A 12,318-nucleotide genomic window follows, 5' to 3' on the forward strand; every position below is an offset into this window, starting at 1 on the left:
TATTGCCCTTATATAAATCGATGGTACGCCCACATCTCGAATACTGCGTACAGATGTGGTCTCCTCATCTCAAAAAAGATATACTGGCACTAGAAAAGGTTCAGAAAAGGGCAACTAAAATGATTAGGGGTTTGGAACGGGTCCCATATGAGGAGAGATTAAAGAGGCTAGGACTCTTCAGCTTGGAAAAGAGGAGACTAAGGGGGGATATGATAGAGGTATATAAAATCATGAGTGATGTGGAGAAAGTGGATAAGGAAAAGTTATTTACTTATTCCCATAATACAAGAACTAGGGGTCATCAAATGAAATTAATAAGCAGCAGGTTTAAAACAAATACAAGGAAGTTCTTCTTCAAGCAGCGCACAGTCAACTTGTGGAACTCCTTACCTGAGGAGGTTGTGAAGGCTAGGACTATAACAGCGTTTAAAAGAGAACTGGATTAATTCATGGTGGTTAAGTCCATTAATGGCTATTAGCCAGGATGGGTAAGGAATGGTGTCCCTAGCCTCTGTTTGTCAGAGGATGGAGATGGATGGCAGGAGAGAGATCACTTGATCATTGCCTGATGGTCCACTCCCTCTGGGGCACCTGGCATTGGCCACTGTCAGTAGACAGGATACTGGGCTAGATGGACCTTTGGTCTGACCCGGTATGGCTGTTCTTGTGTTCTTATGTTATGTTCTGCAGAAACAACTCAGGCCAATCTAAGAACAATAGTGATGGGTTTCAAAGAGTTCCATCTCACTTTCCTAAACTGAAAGGAAGGCTAATGTGACATGGGACTTTTAGGAAGGCGGGAAGTAAACTGCGGAGTAAAGCTTGCTGAAAACTGTCTGATGGAAAATTTTCCGTTTGAAAATAACAATTTAATTAAACCAAAATGTTCTGCAGGAGCAAGTCAATGCCATTGAAACTTCTGATGAAAATCAGACAAACAAGCTGCCTGGCTCACCTTCCTGGGGTCCCAGATACTCCCCCTTCCCCCCGCTTCCCTTGTTTCTGGGGAGCCTGGTTTCTCAGAATCCTTGACTCCTCAGCAGCTCATCAGGCAAGCATCTGGGCAGTCCAAGAAGCTGAGAAGCCCCCAAAAAAATTCATTTCCCCCCAAATGGTATTTTTCTTGTCTTTTCTACCTGAGAAAAAATTTGAGATTTTGGTTTTTGTTCCAATTTGGAATAATTTCCCCCCCCCCGTGTGTGTGGATTGGAAAATCCTATTCCCACACAGCTCTACTGGAGAGGGAGGAAGCGGGCAGAAAGACCTTTTATTCCTGAGGCCATTCTGTGGCAAAAAATTAAAAATTCTGCACACAATATTTTAAAATTCTGCAAGTTTTATTTGTCAATAAATAAATGCAGAGGCTCCAGCGTGGCATTGGGGAGCTCAGGCCACTGGCTGCACGAAGGTGGGAGATCACCCAGCAGCCCCCCATCCCCACCCCAGGACACGGACTCAGCGGTGAGGCTGCACCCGACTCTGACACAGCATAAGGCCTGAGCCTGCCCCAGCCCCAGAAACACCCTGGGGCCCTGCCTCTCTCTGCCAGGTGCACCAGGTGTGGGCAGGCAGGCTCAACCAGGCAGGATCCAAGTGTGAAGGGGATCAGTGTGGGGGGATGCAGGTGTGGGGTGAGAGGATTCTTTGTGGGACAATCTGGGTGCAGGCAGCTCAATGGGGGGGGGTCTAGGTGTGGGGGGATCTGAATGCACACAGGCTCATTGGGGGGGTTCCAGGTGCAGGGGTAATGGGACTCTGCAGGGGCTTCCAGGTGAAGGTGGTTGGGGCTCAGCGGAGGGGTCTGTGTGTGGAAGTCTCAGCAAGGGAGTTTGGGTACTGGGGGAGTGGGGCTTGGTGGGGTGGAGGTCTGGGTACAGCTAGTTGGGGGTCAGTGGCATGGGGGTCTGGATGTGGGGGCTCAGGGTGGTGCAGGAGGGATGGGGCTTGTCAGTGTGGGGGTTTGAGTGCAGGGAGCTCAGTGGGGGATGATCTGAGTGCAGGGGTGGTGGGGGGGTTCTGAGTCAAGGGTCTGGATGCAGGGGAGCGCCAAATGCAGGGGTTGAGGTCCAGTGCGGTGGGGTTCAGGTATGGAGGATTCTGGGTGTATGGGGTGAGGCTTGGCGGGGGTGTCTGGGTACGGGAGGTCCGGATGCATAGGGATTGCGTGGATGGGGGACAGCTCCCCATACAGTGATCCCTCCCCCTGCAGCTGAGGAGTGATGGGGGCAGGAGAGGATAACGAGCTTCCTGCAGCTGGGAGAGGTTTCTGGGTCTTGGTCTGACACAGTCCCAACCACGCCTTGGCAGGGGAAGAGGAAGTCCCATCCTCTCCTGCCTCCAGCCCAGCCGGGACTAGCAGCTGTTCCAGGCTCAGGGTAGGAGTCACGGGGTGGGGTGTCCCCAGCCTCATGGTGATTTACCTCTCTGCAGGCTGCCTGAAACTATGTACCTGCACTGCTAGGGAGTGGTGTATGACTGCTCTTGCAGCTTCCCTTTGCTTCCCTGTCAGAAAGTCTTTTTTCTACAGGGAAGCAAAGAAATCAGCGGGAGACATAAATTCTGCGCATGCGCAGTGGCACAGAATTCCTGCGGGAGTAAGAACCTTTAAAAATAACCTGTATCTATTATCACAATGCAAATTGTAAATATGCTAATCGGTTCTGTTCTTTTTTGACACAGATGCAAATACCCTATCAGTGAAATGAGGATTTATTTCTTTAAAACATTTTACTGTATTTTTTTAAATCTAAAGCAAATATGATGGATGCCATATAACATTTATATTATACTGAGAGATTTTACCATTTTCATGAACTTTCTTGTTACATAGCTATTGCTGAAAATGGTAAACATCTTTGAAAACTGTAGAACTTAAATGCACCACTTGTATGTTCTCAACTGATGGAAAGCACCTAATTTCAGAGAGAAATCTTTTGAAAAAAGCAAAAACCACCAGATTATTTAAAGTGGCTGTGAATAAGGAGCTTCAGACTCATTAACATGGTACTTGTAGGCTGGCCATTTAAAAAAAAAAAAAAAAGTCCCTTAGCCATATAAGGGCAATTAGGTAATGAATGATGTGTCTGAAGAGATAACTGAAGCACACTGTATGTGGACATGTTTAAGAGGTTAGCTGACTCACTTGAGCACAGGAGGAGAATCATAATTCATAGAGCAGAAGGCCCAACAGTTTTTTCTAGGGCTATCATCTAAGTTTAGAGCTATTTGTTACATAATGAAAATAAGAATGCTATACACAACTGAACAGAGACCATACTACTAATTGACTTATAGCTTTCACTGCACATTTTATTGCATTTTATGCTTACAATATAGATGCACTATAGATAATTGTTGAACAACTGAAAATACCTTAGAGAGTTTCATTTGCATGTTAGCAAAGACATGAAGGAAGCCAACAACTGCATCCCACAGCCTACTGTGAGCCAGACTCTGCTGGTTACCTATGCAAGGACCCTAAAAATAAAGAAAAGCGTAAAGAAAAAATATGTATCAATCGGGTTAAGAAATACTTTTCCTATTTAAGGCTCCTAGTTGAGCAATCCAAGAAATAAGTACAATTTTCCATGAAGTTATTCTAGAATGTCTTCCAAAATATAATCACCACATAGGTTGTGAATGTTACGCATTAGACAATCACAAAAATATCTATAGATTTTTACATTATGGACCAGATCCACAATTGATGTAATTGAGCATAGCTCAGTTCAAATTAATGAAGATGAAGCTATGTCAATTTCCGACTTACACCAGCTGAGGATCAGGCAGTGTATATGTAAATACATTTACTGTAAATATTGAAATTTGAACATCCCTGTGTCAGGTTTCCATTTACCTGGATATATTCTGTAAGTGAGTTGAAAATTTGTTTGGTAACAGCCAAAGCTTTAGAGAAGTTACGCTGTCCAGATTCATCAATCACGTTTTTTCCTGAATAGTACCAATAGAAGTCACTAATTGATTCCTAAGAACAAATGACAATTATATTTTTCCACTCTCATATTGTATGTTCAGCAATTACCATACATTATCACATAAACAGAAATTGAAATGGTAGATAGGATTTCACATTTTTATGTGCTTTTATTTCTAACCACAATAATGTTATACAATTTTGTCCAATTATGTGTTCTGCAGTTATCAATACTGAAATGCATTATCACTCAATTGTTTTACAAAGGCACATCTGACAGTTAAGGGCTGTTTAAAAATGAAGATAACAAGTGCGTACACTTTAATATTAAAGCTGTTAGTTACAGGTCAACTTCATATACAGGATTACCACACTAGTAAACACAAATGAAATTAAGTCCATCCAAAATATGTGCAGCCATGAGCATGTGCACCAGGTGAGAGAGCAGAGGGTGCAGGCACCTTCCTCATTCACCTGCACAGGGGTGGGCACAAAGTGATCTGTGTGATACTCCCAGTGCAAAGACTACACAAAGCTAGTGCTGCTCCTCGTGTTAGCCTCACAAAAGTGCAAGGGGAGGGGAATAATTTATTCTTTGTTTTGTCTTTGTCTTTTTTTTTTTTTACCTGAAGACGTAAGAGATAGTCAACAGTGCTGATAATAATATTCACTGTTGTAGTGTTGCCCATCTGAGTACGTAGGAAATTCTGAAAATCTGAAATCACAAATAATTTGTGTTTGATAAATATATATGTATAAGAAACAAAAAAATAGGAGATTATTCCACTATATGAAAGAGGAAAGTTACTCTTATAGCTACTAATTGTGAAAGACCATCTCATATACACTACACTTAAAAGCACTGATGCTTATCAAAGATTCTGGAAATGTTATTGAAATATATCATAATTTAAACATATAACAAGAACTTTTTTGTGAATATCTTGCCATCCATCTTTCTATTAATGGTGAGATGCATAAATTCTGGAATGTCATTACGACTGTTAGTTAAAGAGTGAAAGTTGATTAGATTTGTCACATGGTTTGTCACATTTTGAAGAACCACTTTAGCTTAGAGTGTTGACTTGATTACCTTTAGCAAAAAACAGAAAGTCAATTTGAATAGCATCAATACTAAGGACTACTGTCCTTCCTTTTAAGAGTCTGAATACAATCACTTTCCTGAAAATTCATTCCAGTCTACTTACCATTGTTATGACCTTCACAAAGCAGCTGTAAAAATCTAAACAGATCTCGAGTAAACTCATCATTCTGTAGCACTTTCTCACCTTGAAAATATATAGTACAACGAATGTGATCATTGTTCATTATGAAACATGCAAAACATATATTCTTCAAACAGCGTCCTTCAAAATAAGTGATTCTAATAAAAAGCAAATACTGTAAGCTGCTTTAAAGTAATTTTAAATAAATGTACTGAGAGTAATGATAATAAAACAAATTATGAAACAGAAAAAGCAAAAGCCAAAATATTTAGCACTCCAATGCATTCATGGTAAAAACTACTGGACTAAAGTTCTAATAAGTAAATGGTTAGTTGTCAATAAAACCATGCCTTAAATATGAAAGACACTTCTTTAATTAAGCATCAAACTCTTTGTCCAAGCTCAACACGCAACCTGCTGCAGACCATAAAACTAAACCTAAAGGATGTCTGGGAAGATGCAATTAAAGAAGATTTCTTTCTGTATTTGCAACACACAATAGCATCAAAAGCTGTAAACCCAAACGTACCACGCTCACGAACGATGACTGTGGATCAGAGAAAAATAATAAGAATACAGGATAAGCAAATTGTAAGTTACATGATAATTTCCGTTCAAATGCTTACTGCTAGAATTTTAATAAACATTAACCATGTTAAAAAGGCTAATCTAATCCTAATTTTAATGAGGCTATCAATAGAGAGCAATGTGCTAAAACAGCCCTGAAAATTCCAGTTTTAGAAGGAAGCATAATAAACTCTTTAATTGCTACTTGAATTAAATGGGTTTTATTCATTGTACTTACGAGTTCCTTCTTCAGTAACCATTCCAAGGCCTTCTGCTTTATTCTGTCTCTCAAATGCATTCAAGTCAAGAACACTTTTAACAAAGCACAGAAAATTGAGAAAGTTCTACTGCTGTATGTAACGGCAAAAATAATTTCCTCCATGAACTCTCTGGAAGCCTTGACCCACACGTTTTACCCATTGTGATACACACAGACTCGTATATATAAAATGAAACATGTTTTAAATAAAAGGGTTTGGAGGGGGATATGGGCCCAGTGTCTGTTTCTGAAAAGATACAGGTTTAAATCTCCTCTTGATATACACCTATTACTACCATTAATATCAAGAGGAGTTACACATCTATATGTAGAAGAGAAAAGGAACCCAAAATATTATTCAATCATGCCCCACCCCCAAAAAGGTCATAATTTGAGTTCACTTTATTTCTCATTCGTATGGTTTCTACCAAACTGTTATCATTTAAAAGGAACCTGTTGAGAGTCTAATTGTCTTGCAAGGTCAAAATGTATTGAAAGATTGATTTTCTACTCCTGAGGGCATTCTGCACCAAAAAAATTAAAAATTCTGCACACAATTTTAAAATTCTGCAAATTTTATTTGTCAAATAAATCTGGAGGCTCCACCATGGAATTGGGGAGCACAGGCCACTGGCTGCACAAAGGTGGGAGATCACTGTGTAGCTCCCTGCCCCCTCCCCCCAGGACAGGGACTCAGTGATGAGGCTGCACCCAATCCTGACACAGCGCAAGGACTGGGCCTGCTCCAGAAACACCCCAGGGCCTCAGCAAGGCAGGATCCAAGTGTGCAGGGGCTTAGTGTGGGGGGATCCAGGTGTGGGTTGAGAGAGTTCTGTGTGGGTCAATCTTGGTGTGCTCAGTGGTGGATCTGGGTGCGGGAGCTTGTTGGGGGGTTCTGGGTGCAACGGTATTGGACTCTGCAGGAGGGTCCAGATGAAGGTGGTTGGAGCTCAGCAGGGGGATAGAGCGTGGCGGGGGTCTGATTGTTGGGGGCTCAGTGGGGGGTCCAGATACTGGGGGAGTGAGGCTCAGTGGGGTGTGGATCCAGCTGCAGCTGGTTGGGGCTTGATGGGGAGGGGATCTGGGTACAGGTGGCTTGTCGCAATGGTCCAGTTGCAGGGTGAGTGGGGCTCATCAGCGCGGTTCTGAGTGTGGGGGGTGTGTGTGTGAGACTCAGCGGGAGAGTCTGGGTATGAGGGGGTCTGGATGCATGGGGATTGGGCGGATGGGGAGCAGCTCCCTGTACAGGGATACCTCCCCCTGCAGTGGAGGAGTGATAGGTGCAGCAAGTGGGGCCGGGATTTTCAGAGCTTCCTGCAGCTGCGGAGAAATCTGAGGGTGGTCTGATCTGGCTCCGACCTCCACATCCCAGCCGGGACTAGCAGCTGAGCCCACCATAGGATAGGAGCCACCAGCCAGGTCTTCCCAAGTCCTGCTCCCTGCCCCACAGTGATTTACCTCTCTGGCGGCTGCCCTGGGCACCCGAAACATACTGCTAGAGAGTATGACCGTTTTTGTGGCTTCCCTTTGCTTCCCCATCAAAAAGTCATTTTTCTGTGGGGAAGCAAAGAAATCTGCGGGGGACATAAATTCTGTGCATGTGCAATGGCGCAGAATTCCCCCAGGAATAATTTTGATTGCTAATACAGCAAAGCTCATTTCCCAGAACAGAAGATGGTAACCTCTCTCTGTACACTGGTGAAATAATTTTATTTCTCTAATCTGAATACATTTTAATTTTTTTAGCTAGTGCAGTTCATTTAGTTACACAGTGACACATGCACTTGTTTTTATTCACAGTGATATTATTAAAACCAAAAACTGAAACACTAGCATATTGTTTCCAGTGTCCTTTACATTTTATGGTCTGTCTTCAAATGAACTTTGTTTTTACTATTGCCCAGAAAGACACACATGGGCAACAGGTACTACTGTCATTGCAGATCACCACTGAGATAAAACCTACTAAATGCTGTATTACTCTTATATGTGCTTGCTAAGAAATACAAGGTCAGCCTACGCTTTATTTTCTCTTGGAAGAATATTCCACAGATGAAGTTACTCTTCTTAAGTGCCTAAGATCCACAAATACAATTCCCTCTAGATCAATTCCCAGCTCAGTTGTCGACTGCTGTAATCCAAACCTTCAAAATGTACCAACTCTGAGCAATTAGCCACCAACCTAGATGCTACTAAAGCTGTAACAACATGGTTTGTGCTTTTACCTGCAAGACTGCATTAAGCCAGAGAGACTCTGAAAAAATCCAGCATCCTTCTTCTCTTTAAGGTAATCTAACATTTTCTAGAGGAGAGAGAGGTTTAGGAAAAACTATATAAAAATCATCATAATTTGACAATTTGCCAAATTATCATTGTCATATTGACAAAACTGGCCAGTAATATATTTGATCTTTGCTTTGATTAAAACGTAGTTTGCTCTAGCCTTAATCATGTTAGTATGCATCTAATTGTTCAACCAGCCAGAATATTACTCCCCACATTTTTTGCCATCTAATCTAAAATTAACCAAACTCCTCTTAGCAGAAAAGCAGTAGTAATAAACTAAAATTCTCAAAATAATATGCTTCCTTTACAAAGATAAGGCTTGTAAAAGTTAAATATTGTTACCTGCTGAACTAATGTATTACCAGCATTTAGAATGGCAATGCCAAGTTTTAATGTTTCAATAACCATGGGGCCCAGTTCACCTGTCAAAACAATCATATAATAATTAAAATCTGTGCTAACGTAATTGATTAGATTGGAAAAACAGAACAGAGACTATACCTAATGTAGTTCATAATATGCATTTAATTCTGATTTATTATATACCATGCACTTAGTAAGCTGATATATTTATATAATTGCATATAGGTTTAACATAATTTAAATATTTCACAGAACTTTACCTTTGCTTGCACTAATCATCTGAAGAACCATCTCAGCAGCTCCACGATCGTGCAGACGAGCTTGCTGATAAAGGGTTTTCTGCTTTTCCATTTCTTTCTCCTGAGTTTGGAAACAAACACCACAATGAATGCACTATTTGCATGTACATACAGCCAGTACGGCTATAGAGTCAGATTAGCTGCACTCAGGCAGAGCTTGGCTGGACCACAAAATCTGATCCATAATGCACCTGGTGGCCAGAAGATAGGCTTCACTCTCAAACTGCTCCATCTTTTAAAGGAGTGTTGTTTATACACAATGTTTTTACTCTTTAAACCCTCTGTTCCTTAATTCATCTATTCCTCACCTGTACATCTCCTCTACAAGAGGGTGGAAAATATTCAGCAACAAGAAAATTTAAAATAGGCAACATTGTCTGAATCTGAAGGATGGATTTTGTTGACTATAGATCTGTGTGCTTGTGCCAAATGTGATCATCAAAATTAGAAGTGGGCTTTGAGCAGGAGGTTGGACTAGATGACTCCTGAGGTCTCTTCCAACCCTAATCTTCCATGATTCTAAAGTGAAATAAGAACTGACCTTTATGTTTTCTCAGCCCCTAAAATAATCTGAACTTTATTAAAGGTTGGGAAATATCTGATTAAAACCACCTCCCTCTTCCTGCAGAACTTTTACCATTCCTGGATGCCACTTCCTAAACCAGTTCTTCCCCTCATACTGCTGCTTCCTGCCTGTAGTCTGCATGTTCGAATCTCTTTAATGGAGCAGTTTTTATGATCACAAAAATACACAATAATTTGGATTTATTTGTACTGAGGACTTCTCTTTCAATCTACTTGTGTTTATTTGTTAGGTATATCCACTATGTACATAACTAATATTCAAATCACTTATAATGTTGGTTAAAGAAATAAAGCCTGACTGACTGGTATACTATTACATTTTGCAAAAAGAACGGGAGTACTTCTGGCACCTTAGAGACTAACAAATTTATCTGAGCATAAGCTTTCATGGGCTACAGCCCACTTCTTCGGATGCATAGAATGGAACATATATTGAGGAGATATATATACATATACAGAGAGCATGAAAAGGTGGGAGTTGTCTTACCAACTCTGAGAGGCCAATTAAGTAAGAGAAACAAACTTTTGAAGTGATAATCAAGATAGCCCAGTACAGACAGTTTGATAAGAAGTGTGAGAATACTTACATGGGGAGATAGATTCAATGTTTGTAATGGCTCAGCCATTCCCAGTCTCTATTCAAGCCTAAATTGATTGTATCTAGTTTGCATATCAATTCAAGCTCAGCAGTTTCTCGTTGGAGTCTGTTTTTGAAGCTTTTCTGTTGCAAAATTGCCACCCGCAGGTCTGTCATTGAGTGACCAGACAAGTTAAAGTGTTCTCCTACTGGTTTTTGAATGTTATGTTTGAATGTTCTTGCTGAGTTAATGGCTACAAGAAAAGTGACGTTATGGAAAGGAGGGACATGGAGCAAGTAGCTAAAGGCTCAAAGCGCGGGAGGATGACTTGGGAGTACTGAAAGAACAAGATTCAGGTCCCACTGGGGAGTAGGCTTCTGAGTAGGTGGGAAGGTTTTTATTAGGCCTTTCCAGAATCTATTGGTCAGTGGATGTGCAAAGACTGAGTAGCCCTGAGAAGTTTGATGGTATGCACTGAACGTCGCCAAGTGGTCTTGCAAGGAGCTGATGGACAAACAATGTTTTCAAAGATAAGATATAGTCCAAGATGAGAGAAATATTTGTAGTCTCTGGGAGAATGCCTCTTTGGGAGTGCTCAAGAAGAGGAATGCTTCTATTTAGCTAGGTAACATTTGGTAGTAGAGTTCTTTCTACTGTTACAGAGGATTTCTCATATGGCTGTGGAGCATGAATAGTCTAAGGATGATGCCTATCCAAATACCAAGCCCTGAGGTGGAGTGTACACAGATCGGGGTGCTTGATCTTGCCGTTCTCACTGGGTCAGGAGTTCAGGGAATATTGATAGGATGATTGGTGGTCACGATGACATCCATAGGATCTTGGGAAACCAGAACTGGTGGGGCCAGAAGGGGGCAATGAGGATGCCCCATGCTCTGTCCTGCTGGATTGTGTGTAAAACTTGTGACAGGAGAGGTAATGGATGGAAGGCACAATTGAACTGGTCCAACCAAGGAAGAAGCAGAGTGTCACCCTGGGAGTGGTGACCTAGTGCTCCTCTGAAGCAATATGTGGTGCATTTCCTGTTCACTTGAGAGCTGAAGAGATCCCTGGTTGGGGGCCGCCATTGAGTGAAAATACTATGCAGTATTGAGTCATGGTCAATTGGAAAATGTGGTTGCAGATTCCCTCAGCAGACATGTTGCTTCCCTTGAAAGTAGGTTGCCAATAGGGTGATTTGATTGCTGATATACCAGTTCCAGAGACTGACTGCTTCTGTACATAGGAAGGTGGATCTTGCTCCCCCCTGCTTGTTAGTGTAGAAGACAGTCATAGTGTTGTCTGACATTATAAGAACATGCTGAGAGCAGATAAACAGAAGAAAGGACTCACATGGCTTCTGGACTGCTCAAAACTTCAGGATATTGACATGCATCCTGAATTCTCAAGATGTCCAGGCACATTGTGCTGTGTGCCTGTTCATGTGGGCTCCCCAATCTAATAGGGATGCGTCTGTAATAATGGTCCTGGCCAGATACCCAATGAGGATTTGTCCACAATAGCAGCGAAGACAATACCTTGGCTGGAACTGTCACTATGAGGTTCATAGAATGACGGCTTGGAGACTATACTGACCACAGCAAGTTTGAAGGCAACGAAGGTGGAGTCCTGCGAATGGGATGATGTAGGTGCACAAACCCATATAACCTAAGAGGGACAGACATGTCTTGATGGGTAGTCAAAGGTTGCTTGTGACATGAGTTATGATATTGCTCATGGTCTGGAACCTGTCCTTGGGCAGGTACAGTCTTGCGGTGACAGAATATAAAGTTGCCCCGATGAAGTCCAGAGATTGTGTGGGGGTGAGAACAGATTTTTTTTAACATTCTGACTCCCAGTGAAGAGAGGATGTGTAACATCATGGAAGGGGATGCATAGGCTTCCTGGCAGGACTTGGCAACAAGGAGCCAGTCATTGAGATCATGATGTCTGATGTGGGCTGCTACTACTGAGAATATCTTGGCAGGACCGGCCCACAACATTTTGGCACCTGAGGCGGGGAGCTCAAATGATGCCCCCATGCTCCCTCACTTGGGCCAAAACTTTGAAAGGTCTCAATTCTGCCTTCTTCCTGTTCTATTCCTCTCATGGTACTGCTCTGCTACCTACCCCAATAAAGGAGACCTAACAACTTAAGATGCCTTGTTCAAAAATGTTAAGTAACACTTAACTTTCAAACGCCTGAACAACAAATGTAACTTTT

The 12,318-nt window shown here is 42.0% G+C and overlaps 1 protein-coding gene across 1 annotated transcript in view; it reads right to left on the reverse strand.

Annotated features, from left to right (window-relative positions):
- The window catches only part of RYR3 (ryanodine receptor 3), a 575,267-nt gene that overhangs the window by 71,927 nt on the left and 491,022 nt on the right, over positions 1 to 12,318 (reverse strand). Inside the window, exons 79-87 of the mRNA XM_024202042.3 lie at positions 8,896 to 8,995; positions 8,615 to 8,694; positions 8,212 to 8,288; positions 5,966 to 6,039; positions 5,690 to 5,707; positions 5,143 to 5,223; positions 4,561 to 4,649; positions 3,857 to 3,985; positions 3,373 to 3,477 (exon numbers count right to left, since the gene is read on the reverse strand). Of these exons, the coding sequence (XP_024057810.2) occupies positions 3,373 to 3,477; positions 3,857 to 3,985; positions 4,561 to 4,649; positions 5,143 to 5,223; positions 5,690 to 5,707; positions 5,966 to 6,039; positions 8,212 to 8,288; positions 8,615 to 8,694; positions 8,896 to 8,995 (753 nt within the window). The remainder of the gene's footprint in view (positions 1 to 3,372; positions 3,478 to 3,856; positions 3,986 to 4,560; positions 4,650 to 5,142; positions 5,224 to 5,689; positions 5,708 to 5,965; positions 6,040 to 8,211; positions 8,289 to 8,614; positions 8,695 to 8,895; positions 8,996 to 12,318) is intronic.

Source organism: Terrapene carolina, unplaced genomic scaffold (genome assembly GCF_002925995.2).
Source record: "Terrapene carolina triunguis isolate 2854851 unplaced genomic scaffold, T_m_triunguis-2.0 Scaffold96, whole genome shotgun sequence".
NCBI lineage: Eukaryota > Metazoa > Chordata > Testudines > Emydidae > Terrapene > Terrapene triunguis.